This window comes from Chlamydotis macqueenii, chromosome 12 (genome assembly GCF_036417535.1).
Source record: "Chlamydotis macqueenii isolate bChlMac1 chromosome 12, bChlMac1.mat, whole genome shotgun sequence".
Taxonomy (NCBI): domain Eukaryota; kingdom Metazoa; phylum Chordata; class Aves; order Otidiformes; family Otididae; genus Chlamydotis; species Chlamydotis macqueenii.
This window is the reverse complement of record NC_141567.1, coordinates 3,821,799-3,842,166: the sequence shown is the minus strand read 5'-3', so window position 1 is coordinate 3,842,166 and position 20,368 is coordinate 3,821,799. Positions and strand designations below refer to the sequence as shown.

Genomic DNA, 20,368 nt, shown 5'->3' with positions numbered 1-20,368 from the left:
AATTTCTCATCCTTTATTTGATTTGCTCTGTTACTAGTTGTAAATTCTCTGAAGCTGACTTGATTTCCTTCATTTGTGACAGACACACAAAGGTCCCAGCTTGCTTGGGGCCATGGGGGAAGATCTTGTAACACAAATATAATCAGGTCCAAATGATAACGAGTGATGTATATAAGACTCTGAACTCAAACTCCTCAGTTTTGAACACTCAAACTCAGCAGATCTGAGACCAATCACAAAGCACAGTCCTAATCCACTTCAGGGCTTCAGAGACTACGAAATGCCTGGCTGCAATTATACTGTGAAAAATGGCATCATTGGCCTCCAGGTTTATTTTATTTTAATTAGTCTTTAGCGAATGTGCTTAGTTTGCAAAGAATGTTTTTACAACTGCCAGCTTTACCAACCCATCCTGGGCTTTGGCAGCTGAACTCGATCACTTCTGCTGAGGCTGGAAGAACCAGGGACTCGCCAAACTGGGGCTCACCACCCACAGTCCGGCCTCACCCTGAGAGAGGTGGCACAGACCTCCTTGAAAGCCAGTTTACTTCTGGTGATTTGCAAAAGCCAGTAAATACAGGTTCATCTCCCATAACAGTGTTGGCTCAGCAGGTCGAAGTGAAGTAAAAATTAGTGTAATAGCTATTTTTAACCCCTAATGTATACAGATATGTCAAACTACCCAGGGAACAGGTCAGCTAAGAAGGAAACTGGCAGTTTATAGAGCAATTTTCCAATCCAAAGGCTCTCGGTACCACTGCCAGCTCAGAGTTAGTAGCCCTAATTTGCAAATAAAGAAACTGCTTGAGAATTAGAGGTTATGGTCTAAATGACCTCAAGTTTTCAGTGCCTTCAGTCTTGGGTTCACAGTTTGGGACACCTATGACTTAGGAAGCTTAGAGCTTTTAAATACAGGCAAAACTTGCCCAAAGTGTTCCCATCTTGGCCACACAAACATGTAAGTGCCCAGTACTTGGTAACTTTTATAGGTAAGATCCCAAGGGATCTGCTGAAGGTCAAAGATCAAACAGTATTAGGAATTGAGGCCAACAGAGTCCCAATCCCCAACTCCTGGCTCTAACCCTGAGCTATGATCTTTGACAATATGGAAAAAACAAAGACAGCTAAAAGGTAAGCAATGTACCTTAGTCTCCTTGGAGCCACCTCTCAGCCTTTCTAGCCAGAATGACCACTGGAACACCCATGAGCATCCTGAGACAAGGACAGCAGACAGCCTGCTTCATTACCACCTGCCAGTTTAGATTTCATTAAGTTCCAATGGAAACTTGCGCTACATTTTATTATGAAGCAAGTGAAAGAGTGGTACAGCTCTACTGTGTGCAGCTGCTCTGGAAGGGGAAGAAATCCATACAGTACATATATTTGCATGTCCTCCTTTTTGGTCTCTTTTGCACCTTGACAGTCAAGGAAGAAGAAACTGGAGTCCTTCCTGCTGCACATTATCCGTGCTGAGGGCTTCATCCAGAACAGACTGGCAATAAAACTTCTTCACTTGCCACAGGTGATGGAAAAGGACACTTCTGAATGGTAGACTGCTCCAAAAGGCTGCTGTTTATCAGCCATAAGGAAACAATCACACACTTACAGGGAAAACCCAGACTCCCCGTTTGGAAGGTCAGGGACCTGGAGAAACCAAGGGATTTATCCACACAAGTGAGACATACTCCCGTGGGTAAAGTGCTGAAAGACCTGATTTCTGATACAGGGAATCCTTCTATGCTTGCAAACACTTAATCACATTACATCTTCTGCATAGCCCATTGTTGAAATCCTTGCTTTAATTCTTCAACAGATGCTTCCTAATATGGACTAATACAGGTTGCATTACGTCTCTCTATTTTTAGTGCACGTGTTTTTTGGCCATAACAACTGCTCTTTCAGGCCAAGTCAAACCTACAGAGAAAATGCAGCTAAGAGACAATGATTAAAGATGGGGAAAAGCAGCGTAGCAGTAACATGTGTTTAGGATTTATACCTGCTCAGGGAAAGCATTCCCTACATTTGATACCTGCATACTAGCACTTATTTAAATCATTACCAGCTTTGATCAATTGTTAAAACAGGTTGAGAAGTAACTAGACAGAGAAGCAACACATTGTTATTTCATGAATTAAAATGCTGATTTTCCTGGGTTTTACTATACGCATCTCTCCATGCACCATATTTGCATTAAATGAAAAGTGGTTCATTTAAACTGACAAGAGTTTAAAGCAAACCCAGAGTAATTTATGAGGTCTATATCGTAAACATGAAATAACAACCTTCCCTCCAAAGACAAGCTGCTCTTTCTCATGCTCCTGGACTGTATTTTATATCAAATCCCTTCTATGTAAGGGGACTTTAACACATCACTGGAGACTTTTGGAAAAGTTATAACAGAACTTACTTCTCCCAAAGAAACAAAATTTTATGATATGGTTAGAGATTCCTGTGCTTTCATAACATCGTTTGATTCTGTCTTTAACACTGATACTTTCTCTTACCAAGAAAAACTGAAAAACCTTTTCCCATCCATAGACTTGCAAAATACGTGACCAGATCTCAGCAAATTAAACTACTGTTGTTTCATGTTAGTTAACATAACTATATCCACTTACTGCAGCTGAGGCTGTGGTGGATATTGTCATGTGAAAACAGCTTTATTTTATATGTTATAAGGTCACAGAGAGACAGAGCTTCTTTCATTGCCCTGTCTCAGGTGTTTTCCACCCCCACTCCTAGCTACAGGGGGCTAATGAAGGAGACAGTACAGCTCCACCATAGTCCACTCTGGTCCGCCCATTTCCCCTCTGCCAAGAGCTCTTCTTACAGGGTCAGAGACTGGTGGGAATCACAAATACTGACAAAATGCAGATTAGCCCTGCAGCTACCTCTTGTCCTCGCAAAGAAATTGAAAAGTCTATTCATGGAGGTCTAGGCCAAACCTGAGGGCACTGCAAAAATCCTGTATGATGCATTAAAATAGATCTCCTTCTCTCCTCACTTGGCTGACCTGTAGCGAAGTTCTTATTCACACGTATTAAACCTACAAACAAAACTCCCTATGACTCCATTCTCTCTCCAGAAAGACCACTAGTTCAGGACCTTTGACAAGTGTCAAAGTCATTCTTTAAAAGCAGAATAGTGTGTGATAGCAGGTTTGTATCCCAGATGCAGCCCAGTGTCTAGAGATGAGAACTGAAGAAGTGTTTCACAGCACCGGTGTGAAGCTATTTCCCATGCTCCTAATGACACTATGCTTCAGAGCAAATGAAATCCAACCTTTCCTTCCTTCCCCCTCACAGCGTATGCACCTGGAAACCTTTTAATAGGTTTTCTGTTTGCCTCACAGGGGCTCATGTTCATGCCTGTGCATTGTGACTTGAACTCTTTCTCCTGCTGGATGACAGGTGATAAAAATAATATGTATACATATATCATATGACTAACAATAGCACCTGGCCCATGGTGATGAGATCCATCCTTTGCTGCTGGAGCTCTTCAGAACTTAAACAAAGGAATTAAAACATCAGCCCTGAATCCACAGATCTGGGATTTTTTTTTTTAACCCATTAGTAGGTACTTTCAGATTCAGATCTCAAAGATCCAGTCATGCAAGACCCTAAGTGCTTTCCCACTCCTGACTACAGACAGATTAATCCTCTTACACAGATTACTCCAGGAGAAATTTGGCTCCCACAAAGTTCTCCTGCAACTCTAAAAATAAATTTCAAATGCTGTAGAACATGTTATGCCACTTAGGCTAAAGTAGTTGTTTTAGAGATTTTAACAACCACTTATCAAATCAGACTGCTAGCATTACCTATCCCCAAGCAACCGCTCAGCTCAGTTTCCCTCTCCCATGGCTGGGGTCTGCGAGGAAAGTACAACACTTCTGGGTGGAACACGAGGAGTGCCCTTGGGAAGCTGTGCTCTCTATCCCCTCAGTAACGCTGACACATGGCACTTCCTAATTAACTTAAATTTTGCTTTCCTCTTTCCCCTACAAATACTCACACATGTCATTACATCACCATGCATCTTTTTTTACACTAATTGAGTTCATATATCACAGGACCATTGCTGCCAACAGAAATCTGCCACTGAGCAATTTAACTCTGTTTAAATTTTTATGACATGATCAATAACTAACATTAAAAATTCAGATGCCTTGTATTTTATTTGAATCCCAAACAACCCCAGATCATGCCACTTACCACTGAATTACAAAATTTTAAGAAAATATCTTTAGAAGGGATTCTTGTCTTGTGCAGAAAACACAAAAGCAACAACAAAAGGACTGGAAAATGCTCAAGTGTGGCAGTTTTGTGGCTTTGAAAAATACTTGTTTTATATTGTATTTACACAAACATGTATTTTTCTGTCTATGTTGTTCCACAATACAGGATGTGTATCTAAAATGTTTAGCATGTGAATATTTCCTAAGTACTTAAGCCCTTCAGTCTTTCCTGCCAAGTTTTAGCCTGCGTGAGCCAAATTACAAGCCAGTGATAAACAATCTCTAGTGCAGATCTGATCAGTCCTGCACTCTGCCAGTGCTGGCGAGTACCATAGTAAGGAGACTTTTTCCCAGGAGAATCTCTAGAAGCATGCCCCTAGATCATCATTTCCACACAATTTCATTAGGAATGGACCTTTTGTGTGTCAGAGAGGATTAATTTTTTTGTTTCTAAACTCCTTGTGCACAAAAGTTAATCCAAACCAGACAGGAGTCAATTAGGTCGTTAACGTGCTAAGCCTATTAACAACCATGACTTACATTTCTTTCCTGCAAGAATGAAAAACATTCAGAGGTCTGTCTTACATGGCAAAGCCCATGAGCAATTTCATTATTTTAAGACACGGCTACTTGAAGCAGTGGCTGTCTGCACTGTGCAGCAGCTGGGGGCTTTGCTCTCTTTTCAGCCTAGCCAGCCTGCGGTCAGCACAAAGAACCAGCACCCAAGGGATACGAGTTCTATTCCCAGTTGTTTTGCAAACTCCCGTGTGATCCTGAGGTAGGGCAGGGATCACACAGTCCCAGATGTTCCTCACCTAGCTGCAGGGGGAAGGACTAAAGCTACCTTGGTCCCACACAAAGGTCAGAGAAGCCCATAGTCTCCCTAAATCCAATCCTAGCTTAATCCCATGATTAGCACCAGGTGGGGGGGGGGGGGGAATCCAGTCACAGCACAAAATCCGTAGCCTTAAAGAAATTTTACATCAGACTATCAATCTCCCTCTGCCTCAGCGCTCAGATACCCACTCAGCCCGTGTGGCCTGGCCACCACCTTCACATGGGCTGAGCTATGGTGGTAGTGCATGCATGTGTGCTCTTAGCCCAACAAATACGAAGAACAACTCTGCTTGCAATAGGGAATTCTAGTTCCTCAGGCTGTCTGTGGATTAGGAACCTAACAGATATACATAATTAATTATGCCAACATACAGAGTTAAGTGCAATCACATTATGTTAGACCAAGGGTCCACCTCGCCCATGCCATGAGGTCCCACAAGCTCAGGACCTGCCTGGCAGTCACTCTGGGCCAACCTGAGGAGGACAAAGCTTGCAGGGAGGATCCCAGCAGCTGTGGGGTCTATTCACATTCCTCTGGACAAAGCAGAGAAGAGTAGCATGTAATGGGTCCCCAGAGGCCTTCAGGAAACAGTGGGTGCTACTGGGAACACTTTTTTTTTTTCCTCCAGTGTCCGCTTTTAGTGTCTTATTTTTACAGTTCTCATACCCTGGCACTCACTCACCTCCTTTTTCCATTTTGTCCCATGTAATTACCCAGTGCCTCCCCAATTTCCTTTCCCTCTTCTCAGGGAGGAAATTTCATTTCTGCCAGGGACAGGCAGCACCGTGCCCCTAGACAGAAGGTCAAAATGTTCGGTGGCAAAAGGATGAGGCAGATTTCCTGGCCTGATTTTGGTTCAGTTCAGCTTTTAACTAATGGCTGTCTTATTTTACAGTGTAAGAATTTTGTAATGCATTTTCTATGAACACAGTGCTGCAGCACCTACAGTACTTGGCAAGGAGATCAGAACGGTGCTGAATTCTGATGTTTCCTCTGGAAAGAGACTTAGGGGATCTGTAACTCTAACCAGAACCAACATTTCATACTCAGATAATCAAAAAGAAGATTGGCTTAGTCTGAACCCATGAGAATGATAAACCTGCTGAACTACTATGAGTTCAACTTCACACAAGAGAAAAAGTTCCTGGCTACAGGATTTAGCACCAAGCAGTGCCAGCTAGGAGGCAACCTTGTGAGCAAGCACAGGTCATCTCTGTTGGTACACAGGTTTGGTTAAATACAAAAATTGAGAGATACAGGCAAACTGAAGTTCACAGCTGCCTATTCCAGTCAGTTCCTTCAGACCTGTGCTTCCACAGCTGTTCCCAATGAGGAAGCCTTTTGCGCTTCTGGCTGCTGCCATGTCCCTTTATGTCCAAAACCATCCCTTGTTCCTGACCTAGGAGGTCCTGAACTGTTCCCATCCTAGGAGGTCTTACTCTTGTACCCATTAAACCTGCCAGTGCTGCTTCTCATTTTGTCCCTTTGGCAGTCCAGAAGATGACAGCATAGATGCCTTGACCTGCTGCCTCCGTTTATTGTGCAGTCCATCCAGTAGAAGGCAGAAGCTGGAATAGTGGTGGGGTAATGGAGCAGGAGAGGAATAAAAGGAACAGAATATAGAGGCACACTGAGACCTAAAGAAGATATTTCACAGAGTTCATAAAAAAATACCCTCTCTGCAACCCACTCAGACTTCCAGATAGGATAAAATTCAATTGCTCCAAAGAAGCCAAAAACTAGACCAGTTTATACTGGCTGACAATCTGACTGTCTGGCTTTAAAAACAGGAGAAGACAGGATATGATCAGTGAATAGCTAGCCATTTTCTCTTGAAAAATGATAGGAGTCAACAGCTGGTTTATTATTAACACCAAATAAAAACTCCACCCAAATGAAAAAGGTGCAGGACAGGTGCATCTTTTCAAGGTTTCAGCTGCTAAGCATTAGAACATCAGCAAGGTTTGCAGCAGCTCATAGGCACACACTTTTTAAGTGCAAAAATACAGTAAAGCTACTGACCTTCCGTGGTGCCTTGAGTGGAGGAAGGTGAAAGATAGGAGAAAGACTGACAAAGGACTGTCACCGAAGAACTGGATCTTCTGACTATTAGTCTCCCATTGCAATGGGGACTTTAGGGCTAAAAACAGATCCAAGATCCTATTTTTCTTTTTTTTAATTCAAAAAACAACTTTAACATTGTCACGCTGGGTCACAACTGAACACTGACGATCTGAAATGTGCCACCAGCACCTCAAATACCCATGGAGACCCATAGGATTTAAGCCCAAGATCCTAACACTGGCAAGGTGTGTCAGTGTGACACTGGAAACTGAATCCAGAGCATCAGAGAACGTCTACTATTAATTGCCAGACACAATTAAAATCTAAATCATTGCCATTTCTCAGGAAGCTGGTTCACCTTCCAACTCTCCTTATACTACAGAAACCCCATTGAAGCAATATATTTCATATTGCTAAACCATTTAAGCACAAAAGCCCTAGAAATTGCTTGAGTGGTGGTTGTTTGGTCCAGAATAGCTTCACATACTTGAGGAACATCTGCGTTTCAGCTGCTACTGTATCCACAGCCAGCATAACAGGAAGGCACAGAAAAAGTGCTCCAGCACTCCACCACCTAACTCACACAGGATCCCTGCTGTCACAGCGGCAGCTCCTTCAATATCTAATCTAACTAGAATAAAGTTAGCCTAGGGATATCTATATGAGTTGCTATCACATTTTGGACTCTCAGACCTCAAGCCTGGGTTCACAGATCTTCAAGAAAAGCTAAAGATCTTAAAAGGTTCTTTGCAATCTCTATGAGTTCATTCCCTCTAACACAAGGCAAGAGGGAAAAAAAAGTTTAATTTATCTCACAGAACCTTAAAGCAAACAATTTAAAAGTTGCCACTCCAAGAAACAAAAGTCCTATAGCATGAGAGTTAGAGCTTAAGGCTGACGAGTCAAACACCAGAAAGAAAAAGCAAAATCAAGTTCTAGTTAAAAAAAATTACCTTGCTTGACTACACCTGGCAGTTTCAAATGCACATAAGCCTATACAAAAGCCCAGTACCCTGACAGACTATTATGGATGGTGTGCTCTGCTAGGCAGAAGTAAAAGTGATGACATGCAAGAAGCTGAAAAAGAACATAGATTCTTTTACAAAAGAAACTGTGCATTTCTTCCCCTTTCCAGATATCTTTTCATTCTGTTATGAGCTGGATCACTAGAGCTGGACTCCACAGATGATACTTCCATATAATTTAATCAGAAGTATCTGAAGTGACGGTTTCTACATTCTGAAATGCAAGGATCACCATCCTATCCATGTCTACTTGGCAAAACTCTAGTGGAAAGGGGAGACAAAAGAGCACCCCTCAACACTGACTTCAGTTTCAAAATTTGGGCCTTTGCTAAAAACCACTGTGCACACCTTCCTGAGCAGTGGTCAAGTTGCATGGTTAAAGTAGAAGTTTACTCTGGCTCATCATAAAAAGTTTATCTTCTCACAAATTGAATGTTACAGCACATCCTAACAATTTTTATACTTGCGATGCGGCTCCTTCTGCCTGAAGTAGAAGGATTCATAAACCCATGCCATTTTTCACTAGCTCCAGCTGCCCAAACACTTGAATTACAAAATACAGGCATATCTGGCAGAACAACAGTTAAAAATATAATTGCATACTCATGGCTGCTCTCTTGAGCCGCTTCAAGCTCACCTGCTACAACCTTGCAGTGCTCATCAGGATTGTGCGACTTCACGGGATGGCTTGATTTTGCGGATCGTCTACGCCTGATGAAGTGTTCTTTTCCACTAAATGAGGTCTCTGATGTATTCACTGGTTGTATTAGCATGTGCTCTGATCCAATTTGGATATAGCCAACCTGTCCACAAAAGAGAACAAAAAAATCCCCATCAGATAGTTCGGTGCCCTAACCTTGTCTATCAACCCAGCCTGAACTTAGACCATGTTACTGCAATCATTATTTACAAGGTGAGGGAATGAAAAGTGATTAGGATTATGTTTAGCCCTCATAGTACAGACTAAAGAACTTCATCTGCTTCTTATATTTATTTTTTATATCACTGAGCACTATGTAAAAGCATCACTGTGCAACGCACTGTACATGTACAAAAATAAGGTGGCAGTTCTTGTCAACACCTTTCCTTCCCATTCTTTCCCTCCCTCTAGCTGGAAGCATAAGTATATACATCCCGTGAGATGCTCAGCTCACATGAGGAGAAATTAAGTCCTATTAACAGAAATCCTTTCATATTCACCTTTCTAATTTCCAGCTAGAATTGCATTGTTATTAAATGGCATTTACCATCTCAGTAGAGCAAAGAGGTGAGATTGCCTGCAAACAAGAGACCACCTATGTGTAACTCCTCCAGACAACGCCAAGTGAATTGAAATGATGTCCAAGTCCGACCTGCAGAGCCACCCACTTTTTTTTATGGGGACCAAGTAACTCTTCCTGACTACAATAGGGGCCACACAGCAAGCACTGCTCTCCCTGCACATCATGGTTTGGGTTTCAGGGGTCAAGCCAGAAATGGCTGTTGTACCTTCCCAGTTATGAGATTTTCCACCACCCGTGGAGTAAGTAACCCAAGGAAAGCAAAGACCCTGTCTAAATAACAGTTGACTTCATCGGCCACAGGTGAGACCACTAAACCCCTGCCTTTCTTGCACAAAGTCCAGACCTTACACCAAGGGCTGGCAAGAACATCTTTGCATGGCAGCTTCTGCCCCAGGAGAGCCCCTCTCTGCTTGCAACTCCTTTTCTGGCATGAAGAGAGTGAAAGCAAAGATATCACCTTAAAACTTAACAAAGTCTCCAGGTTTAGTAATCAACGCTGAGGTTATAACACATTGGAGAAAGGGAATGTGTACAATGAGGGTTTCTCACTTACTTTTCATTGTACTAATCCAGTGATTATTTGCATTGCAATTAAAAGTCTCAAAACCAGAGCTCTCTGCCATATACCCTCCTGAGAGAATTCTCTAGGTCTGATCCAACTTCTGCTCGCAACAGAAGGCTTCATCTCGCCTGTCAGGAGGCATCAGCCTGTGCCTACAGTACACTTTATAGGTAAAGGAGCTTACCAAGGGGTCCTGCTAGATTGCATGCCTACAACAACCAGCTTATATGTAAAAACAGAGACCAGATTTTTTTTTTTTTTGCACACCCCCTTCCCCCCCCACCCCGTGTTCTGTGCCAGCCAGGCAATCATCCAAAGAAATGCTCTGCACGTACATGCAAATACTATATATTCAACAGCTGACTGCACTAATATGATTTATAATATACATTATATACATACTGTATATTGTACATTTCCACACCTTCCTGCCAAATTCAGGCCTCACGTACACCCAGGAAATCCCTTTGGATTAGTATTTCCAGCAAGAGGAATTTCTGCTAACAGAAATGAGAGCTCTCCTCTTTTGACAGCCATACTAACTGAACAGCATTCAGGGGAAACCAGGATCTCTCAGAAAGGGTCACCGATTTCAAAAGTGCACTTAGGAAAAAAGAAATAATAAAAATCAGTGTGTCTATTTGCCATGGCTGCAACGCACGGCAGTAACAATTAGTCTCCCGTCTCAAAAGAGACCATAGACACCTCTTCTGAAGTCTTTCAAAAGAGACCTTGCCCTTGGGACAAGGTTACTGATTAAGCATAGAATGCCTTGACACCTCCCAGAAGGTCTCCCATTTACAAAGAAAATTTGACATTATTTCTTGGCCCTACAGAATGCATCTGGGTTTACAAGACCCACTCTGCCCTGGAGTTTTCAAAGGGGCTGCCTCTTGATTTAAATTACAAGTTGGGCTTTGTCAGAATTGTTTCAGAGACAGCAAAAGCTCTAGTGACTTATTCTTCCAGCCTTCTTTACGATGCTCTCCACTACTTCCCCTCCTTGTTCCAATCTTCCAGCTGGGAGGTAGCCCCAGCCCCCTTTTTTAATATAGGTTTTAATTATTTAGAAGAAGGGTTGTAAATCTGGTGCCATGGCACTAAAAGCCACACCAGAGCTCCTGAAAGACTGCCAACCATTTTTGTTGGTGCCAAAAATATGTAAGAAGAAGTCAGTTTCATCACCACCCGACATTATCCCAACTTTCTGGCATCAAGTGTGAAAATAATTTAAACCATTGGAAAGGACTTATGTTTCACATTTGCTTTGGAATTGTGAAACCTATGGAGGGAAAGAGCCTTGCGTCTTCACGCTGGAATAGGTTAAGAAGCAATCTCGAGTTTAATCTGACAAGCCAAGTAGAGTTTCAAGCAGGAAGGATTTGCAGGATTGGGCCTGTAAAGTATTCCTAGGGAGTTAAAATTTTCTCCAAACTTGCCAGTTGGGTTCTAAAGAGTCTTCAAACCTGTTGGCCCCAGTGAGATCTTCTGGACCTGGTAACTTGAATACTCTGGTCATTATTTTGATATTTCCGTAAGAAATGCATTCCTCATGTTGCCTTCCTCAAATCCTCCAGCTACCAGATACTACGCTGTGCTAATCTCAGCATCGATACCAGACATCAGCAGCAGACAAATACTCCACGCTTTTCTTTAGTCTGTGTGATGTTCAGAGACTGCAGAAAGTTGGATTTTGAAGATAAAGAAGTAAAATAGAAGATCACAAAACTGTCAGAGCTGTTTTTCCCACATCTCTGGAAATCATTTCAATTAAATGAAATGCTTTGGATCTGCCAATTCACATTTGCCTGGGCAGATGCATATCAACAGCTGGGCTACTCCTTCTCGTCCTTCTTTCACCGCGAGAGCCCGTATAAACAGGACCTGCCACTGTGCCAGACCCCAGCATTGCTTCGCGTCCTGGAAAGCAGCTGCTGCCCAGCCCCACCACCCCAGGGCACCTGAGACACAGGAGTCATCAGGAGCCCAAAAATTCAGAGGACTGCAGAAGGTCACCGTCACCTGCATGATTAATCTAACCTGGATTCTACAGTTAGTATGACAGGACCATATAGTTGACAAAGTCACGCAGCTCAGCTAACAGGTAAGGCTGGAATGATTTCAGGCTCAAAAAGGCAGGCAACCAAACTGCCAAGTCGATTAAAATAAACAACCCACACTTCCCACTCAGCCCCACTCAGCACTGTGCTTAACAGTGGCTGTATCTTTCATATTAAGGATATTTCATATCCTTAATTTAAAAGTCAGCTCAACATTGCCCAATAGCAAAAATGCCCTGTTCTCCAAACCACCAGAATATTCTCACATGCTCTTATCCAGTTTTATACATACATCGGTCACTTAAGCAGTCTGCTCACTCTCTAATCTACTCTTGTGCCACCAGTAGCTCACTCTTCTACACCTTATCTTCCTCGTCGCTGGAGCTTTTCTCAGGCTAAATGACAGCAGGGCACAGGAGGAAGGTCCTCACGCCATACCACTGAAATTACACCAGTGACAACAGGACTGTTAGTGCTGGCACTGTAATAGCATTTGTAATCACATCGTCCCGCTTCGTTGGCTTCACCATTCTGTCTGTCCCCTGGTAGTACTGGTGGAGCTACAACAGCTCGAGGGCTGACTTGGGACAGGAATCCAGATCTTCAGTGTTCTTCACACATGGTTCTGGACCTTCCCGCTCGTTAATGCTCTCCAACAGTTACACTGTTTTTCCAGTCCTTTTTATTTTCACAACATCTTTGAACAAGATCTGTGAAATGCTGAAATCTTTAACAGATTTTTCTTTTGCTCCTAAGTGTTCATTAGTTACATACATATGAACATGCTGAAAAGAGACCAGTTTTAAACATCTGACAAATTCCAGTCCCTTCTCAATTTCTCAACTGTTACACTGTAAATCTCACTTTAACCGTTTCCTCAAAGTTAAAAGGAAGTTAGTATTTAAAGTGAAGAACAAAACACATCACAAATACAGATTAATAAACTTCACATGGCTTTTAGTCCTGTCCTTAATAACCACGCTTCAGCTTTAAGTTAGTTACTATTTATAAGTGCAACTCAAGCAAATTTAAAGCAAAAGCTTTAAATTAAGTCTTGCTCCAGTGTCATTTCAGGTTTACACCCAGTTACGAGAGCAGATCATACCCAAGAATATCTGGCTGCACTTCTGTCCCAGCCTCGAGTCTGCTGAACAAGGAAACCGCAACGTGCTTTCCCTTTTGTCCACTGTGGAAGGGGAAAGAAAATCCCAGCACAAAGAAACCCAGCCTGGTAATTTTAAAAGGTTTAACTTTTCAGCTCATGGACCAGCTATGGATGAAAGCCAGACAGCTCCTCTCCCAGACGAGAGAGTTCAGCAGAGCTGAAGGTTTCCTCAGGGGAAATCGTATCATCTTGTAATCCTAGCATGCCTGTGCTGCCCTGCTTCCCATAACAGCAGAGACCCTTGCAGTCACCTGAAGGGCAGCACCGCCCTGGTGCACACAGAAAACACTCGCTACCACTGGACAGCGATCGAGCTCACCGAGCTTCAGACATCTGCTCTAAATCAGGCATCATCTTCCTCTATGGTCAATGAAGAAAGGCAAACACCTCCAGACTCGCCAATCTAAAGAACCTATGAAACAGGGTGAACCATCAGAGGAAGTGCTTTTTGAAAGCGCCCGTCTTTATTGCTTGCTCTCCTCTTGATAACCAAAGTCAGCTTTAAAACCAACAGACTGTGGCCTCTTCTGTATTCTTCTTCATCTTTTTCCCAAGGACAGAGCAGATTTACCACTTCATTAGGAGTCCTTTGAGTTATTGCTTGTTCCCTGGAGGCTGCAGTCCAAGCTGCTCGGTTCTCTTTGCCCTGACCGGCCTTCTATACTGGATCCAAAACCACACTGAGACATCCAGTTCCTGCGTAGGTACTTACACCACCTGGAAATCAGTGGGAGTTCAGAGACCCTAGAAGAAGCTATGGATTCAAACAGCGTTTGTATCTGGTCCCATGACATCAGTGGTGAACAGCAATGTTGGTAATAGCAGGGGCAGAATTTCCCAGGTACTGCAGCTAACTGAGAAACACATTTCTGACATTTAACAGTCATGAGTTAATAATAATTTTCCCTTATCACCTCCAGCAGACTTACAGCATCTTTGCCCGATCTTCCTGAAAAAAAAAGAAACACCTGGCAGACAGGAAATCCAGACGAATGCTCTGTCATCTCTCCTTGTCCATACTCACCAAAGCTTGTCTATGTCTACACCTTCACAAAGTTTGCAGATGGTACCAAGTGAAGGGGACACACCAGAATGAAGAGCTATTATTCAGAAATATTTTAATAAGCTGGAAGATTTGTCCACCAGGAGTTGCATGAGGTTTAACAAAGGTAAACGTACATGAAGCTTGGGAAAAAATAAGCCCTTTTCTTCTCTGTGTAGACTGTATGAGACAACACTGCAAAATGTTTAAGGTTTCCCAACTTCCAGCATGTATTTCTTAGGGTGTAGCTTCAATTACACTATTCCATCCTATAAAGAGGAAATAACTGTTCTCATTCCATGAGGCCTTGTAACACATGTCATCCACTTACACCGATCCAGTCTGCACAAGGAAGTCTCTCAAGTTCAAAGGATATGAAAATGTGGTGTGAAAAAGTTATATGAACGAGCCTGACAGGAGGGAGTCACAACGTCTCTTATCGCAACTGAGAAGGACAATTCACTTCAAGTAGAGACAGGCCAAAGAGCAGTCCTGAACCCAAAATCAAAGATTCCACATTTCAACATGGAAGAGAAGTTACTTAGGATTAAACCTGTGCCTCTAAGCGCATCTCAGAGATTTTCAGCTTTCAGATGTGGTTCCTGAACAGACAAGAGTTTTCAGGTTCATTTCTAAGTCAAAATCTAATGCTTATTTTAACATGAACCCGTGACCCTCTTAAAACTGTAACTGTTTTAGGGACAAGAAATATGAAAAGCCTGCACCAGTTGTAAGGCACCGACGTTGCCATCCAACCGACTACATATCAGTCCAGCACTTCAGCATGTGAATGTGACCCTAGTACAAGAAAATAAAGTTAAAAATTAATATATAAACAGTCTCTGGGATTCCTGCATCTTACAGATAGCTTGAGGCACCATTCTGCAATGTATAACTGGTGAAGAAGTCTTCCCAGAGGGTACAGGACCCTACCTGTCTTTTTTACCTTGGGTCCACACGACTGATAAGCCCCGCTAGGACTCAGAGCAAGTGCTGCAATCACAGCACAAATACGCAGTGCTGCTATGCTCTCCAGGCTTCAATCGAAAAGCTCTGCAGAAGGCAACATTGCTCTGACAAACTTTGCTAGAGAAATTAAGGGCAGCACACTGAAAGCAGTTCAAAAAGCAGTTAAAAGTAACAGTGAAACTGCACCTGAAAGCAATGGATGAGTACTTCTGAGATGAGCTGAGAAAACTGGAATTTCCTTCCTTGTCATCTAGGAACTGATCTCAGACTTAGAAGCAGAGACCTCAGTCCACTACACAACTCAACTCAAGGTAGCACATACTGTGGCTTTACAAAGCTGGAACTTTCCAAAAGAGAGGCATTTCCCATACTGCCTACTGTCTTCTAGTGTTGGTCAGATGAGCTGCAGAACTTTGCTCCTGCTTGTGTCTCCCCAGCCCCAGGAAAGGACAGTTCAGTCCTGCGGTGTGGTCAGAATCCAAGTGTTTACACAACTGCATTCCCCTGATGGGATACAGTCCCGCCAAGTCAAAGGCAGTAACGCTTTTCAGGAACATAGTACCTCTTCTCCACACTGCAATTCCCAGGTTGTCAAGAGGGACAGAAGCATTGGAGCATTCTCACATGCGGTACTTCAACTGAGCAGATGCAGCCTTAGGTACACCAGTCCTAAACGTGCTATGGCCTGAGGTAGCTACAAGAGTACGGCCACCCTTCTCAAAACAATTACAGTCTGTAGCAGGAAACTACAGCAGACCACATACTGGTTAACAGCAGCATCTGCGAGCAGAGGTTAAAAAACAAAACACAACCTTTAGATGCCACACTGGGAATCTGATATCGTTAGCAGGAAGCAATTGCGCAGTCTAGTTGTAGCTCATTCTCATGCCACTGTGTCAGGGATTTTGTTTTTATGAGAACACCACTTGCCCTGATCATTTTATGTCACTTTTAGTGTGATCTATGGCATAGTTGAGGAATACAATTACAACAAAGTCTGAGCCAGCTGGAGATCACGATACAGCATTATTACCTGCTCTACTTCTTAGCAACCAGCTTTTCTGAATGAGATTGTCCTGACCATCCAGTTCGAGTCCAACGAGCACTCCCACACTGGAGTTTTCAGGAAATCTCCCACTGCAGCACTAGCACTGCTCAGGAGACAAGCGCCAGGATAAACAAGCTGCAAGGTTTCCACTACCAAGGTCTTTCTTGTAGCCCAGTGTGCAGGCCTTGTCCATATCCCCACCTGCAAAGCTGTGCTGCTGTTGAGAGCAAAGCCTTCTTCTTTCTGCTGCAAACAGAGCTTAAGGAAGCAATGTGAAAATACAAAACCCGCTGCAGTGATGGTCTTGGTATTTTAAATCGCCAGACTTATGAGGAAAAAAACTTGGGCTCTAAGAGTCACCCGATCAGTTCCACTCATGGCAAATTCAAGACTTCTTCATTCCTCTGATCCCAGAAAACATCTTACCACTAAATTGCATAGCTTTCACTAAAAGTATGCTGATTTAGTGTGGCCACTGCAAAAGGCTGCGTAAACACTGAAAGCAGGCAAAAACCCAGTAGGTTTCCTGTTTAAGAACAGATTTAAGACGTCAAAAGTTCCATTTAGCTAGAAGGCCCATCTACATCGTGATGTGGATCAATTTAATGAAACCATTTCAAAAGTTAATGAGGTTCATCTTAAGTTTAGGTGCATCCTAAAGACACTGCAGTTTTCAGTTCACAGGGGTCTTATAAAGCTTAACCCACTCATACATATCACGTGCCTGCTTTTAGCTCTTTTCCCATTCCTGGTGATTATCCGAATAAAGAGCAAATGAGTGGATTCGTCTAGCAGGAAAGGAGTATCCCAGCATGCAGAAACACATCTCTCTCAACCCATCTGCCCACACCAACTCTCAGCTCTTCCAGGACCAGACCCACAGGCAAAGACAAGCAGAGCTTTACCTATGCTGCCACTTAACGCATGTGGCAGCATGGGCTTTGGTCCCCAAGAGGCACCACAAACAAGCAGCTTTGACACCACTCACTTTTTGATCCCCAGTCCATCTAGCTTAGTTAGGTAAATTTAGTCATTGCTTAGAATTCATATGATACAAACAGATATTGCAGTTCATATTTGCAGAGTAATGAACAAAGACCAACTAGTCTTGTTTCTTTTCCAACTTTTCTACTGGGACTGTCGCCAATCTTTTTCACTCCCCCTCCTCCATTCCCTGATCTCAGGCAGTTAATACTGTGCCTAGAACTACATTCCTCTTTTTAAAAGGGTTTCTTCTCTGCCTATTTGTGCTTCTCAGCTCTGCTGAAGGAGGTAGCTTTGGAAGCCCAACACTTCATGAATGAGATTAACAAAACGTGCCTAGTGACAAAAGCAAAGACCTGTTAGTGATTTAAAGCTTGAACTAGAGATATCAGTTTTAAGCTCCGAGAAAGCCCTCAGTGCAACACAGCTCAATTTACAGTGCCACTCAAACACTCAGCATCTCACTTTTTTTTTCTTTTTTAACCTGAGACACAGCGCCCTCAAATGGTTCTGGAATTAAGGCCCAAGTGCAGAGCATGAAGTGCTTCTTACTGAAAAGTTTAAGACTAAATCTCTATCAACAGGTCTGTATGGAGAAGTTAAGCATGCATCCCACAACCATGTACTGGGAGTCTACGCTTAATGTCCCAGTGACTTTCTGAAGTACTTTCCAGTTATCAGGAATTACAAACTAGCCATTGTCTTAAGCATCTAAGTCTTCACTGCTGAGAAACAGAAAAGCTGTCCCACGCAAGATCACCTCTTCTTATCAGGACACTCGCAGAAGATCCCAGGCTCTGTGGGGCCACCTAAAAACGCTACAACCTCAGGCAGAGAAATCCTGACACTTAAGGCTGGAAAAGCATCCCTGGGCAGGATGGTTCCTCCAACCATGCCGGAGTACCAGGCGTCCCTACGCCGCAGGTGCCACGAAACGCCCTCAGGCACTGACACCTATCACACAAGCTGGGTGAAAAGGGCTGGGTGAAGGCCTGAGGCTGTCGGCCATGCCGTACCGCTGAGGCCACGCACACCTGCTGAAGGAGGGACCGGGGCAGGTAGGTGATCAAGTCCCCACAGTGGGGCTCAGCCACCAGCCAAACGGCATGGGTGCAGTGACGAGTGGAGGGCCCATCAGCCAGGACGCCCCTCCACAGCACCCTGAGGCCCCACCGCCCGCCCATAGCAGACACACTACACCTGAGGGCCTCGGTCCCTCAGGTATGGCTGAGGCAGCTCCCGCAACGGAGAGCCGGGATGGGCAGAACACCCACGCAGGGGACAGCCGCCATGCTCGCCAGGGCCGGGGGGGGGGCGAGGGGACCGGGAGGACAGCGGGGGGGCGGGCAGGAGGGGCCCCGCCCTGAGGTGAGGCGAGGCGCGCGCACGGCCCAAAGGCCGCTTCCCGCCTCCGCGGGGCAACGCGGCACCTCCGGGGCTGACAGGGAAAAAAAAAAAAAAAAAAAAAAAACCAAACTTCACGGGGGGACAGCGGACACGATCGCCGGGGCCCGGGCAGGCGAGGGGACGGGCAGGGAAGGCGGCCCGCCATCAGGTGAGGCGCGGGAAGGGCCCTACGGCCGCTTCCCGCCTCCGCCGGCCTGGGGAGGGCGGGCAGCTCCCGGGGCTGAGAGGAGGGCGCTCGCCGGGGAGCGGAGGGGCTCGCCGGGGGAGGGAGGGGGGGAGGGAGGGAGGGGGGGAGGGAGGGAGGGAGGGGAGGCGGGTCGGGGTGGCAGTACCAGCCCGGCGCAGGTGCTGAGGGTGGCGAAGGAGTCGGTGCGGTTCAGCACGCGTCCCGTGTAGAAGCAGAGCCGCTCCTCCGGGGGCCGCCGGGGACCGGGCGCCCGCCGCGCTTCCCCGCGCCGCTGCTCCACCACGAAACCCCGGGCGAGGAAGCTGAGGTCGCGGCGGAGGTGCAGGTAGAGCTCGGAGCCGCCGGCGGGCAGGCGGAGCAGTAGGGTCTCCTCCTCCCGCTGCCGGGGCAGCGCCCGCCGGCGCCGGGGGCCGCCGCGATCGCCTCGCACGGCGGGCGGCAGCAGGTGGATCTTCTCCAGCGCCACTCGCTCCGGGATCACCACTTCCAGCTCCGCTCCGCCAGCTGCAGGCGAGAAGGAGACAGAGAGAGAGGGGAGGGGGTGCTCAGGCGCTCGCAACCCCCGCGGGCCCGTCCCCGCCCGTCCGACGGGGCGGCCGGGGGGCTCTGTGCCCCGCCACCCTCCCCCGCCCCCAAACCCCGCGGGGCCGGCCCGTCCTGCCCGGGGCGAGGACAGCCCAGCGCTCGGATTTCAGCTCAGGCACTGGAAAATTGTGAACAGGCTGCAGAGACAATGGAGCCAGCGGAGGAAGGGGATTTATTTCTCTCTCTACATATATATACACACGTATATTAGAGACAAAAATGTGCAGGGAAGAGAGGAATAAAGCAAATGCTAAAGCTACTTGTATCATTAAAAAAAATATATAGCTCAGACACAAGCATCGCATTTCACCAACCCCAATAAAAATCTGCAGGGAGAAGGGGAAAAGCAGAGCAAGCCGAAGCCGCAGCCAAGGACAGTCAGCAGCTTTCCACATGAAACGTTACAGCAGCAGCGAGAGGACAGGAAAAGAAAATACAAAAGCCTGGAGCAATTCATCCTGCAGACTGGGACGGCGGCCACGCAGGGGATCCGGTACACGCTGCCACCCGCCGCCGGCGCCCACCGCCCGCCCCGGGACGGCTGTCAGCGCCGTGGAGCCAGGAAGAGGGAAAAGCGCTACCTGTACCGGCGTCCAGTCCCCAAAGCAGCAGGCAGGGAAAGACGAGAGGCAGGAGGCAGCCGTCAAACATTTTATGGCAGCGGAGCGGGGCCCAGCGCGGAGCGGCGGCGGCGGCAGCGGGAGCCCGGCCCGGAGTGAGCCCTCCCCGCCCTCGGAAAAACTCATCAGGCGGCCCCGGCGTGGTGGGCGCCCGGCCACGCCTCCTCCCCGCCGCCCCGCGCCCTCATTGGAGCGGACGGCCGCCGGGCCACGCCCCTCCCTCTCTCCCATTCGCTACGAGCTGAAGGAGTTGGGCGGAGGGCTGGGCTGAGCGGGGAGGGGTGCACGT

The 20,368-nt window shown here is 45.7% G+C and overlaps 1 protein-coding gene across 3 annotated transcripts in view; it reads right to left on the bottom strand.

The window, feature by feature from the left end:
* The window catches only part of ADAMTS17 (ADAM metallopeptidase with thrombospondin type 1 motif 17), a 187,130-nt gene extending 166,989 nt beyond the window's left edge, over positions 1–20,141 (bottom strand). For all 3 annotated transcript variants that reach the window (XM_086757388.1, XM_086757387.1, XM_086757389.1), the window contains exons 1-3: positions 20,041–20,141; positions 19,020–19,378; positions 8,805–8,970 (exon numbers count right to left, since the gene is read on the bottom strand). In XM_086757388.1, coding sequence (XP_086613514.1) covers positions 8,805–8,970; positions 19,020–19,378; positions 20,041–20,110 — 595 coding nt within the window. In that variant the 5' untranslated portion in view covers positions 20,111–20,141. The remainder of the gene's footprint in view (positions 1–8,804; positions 8,971–19,019; positions 19,379–20,040) is intronic.
* Between the last annotated feature and the right edge of the window lie 227 nt (positions 20,142–20,368).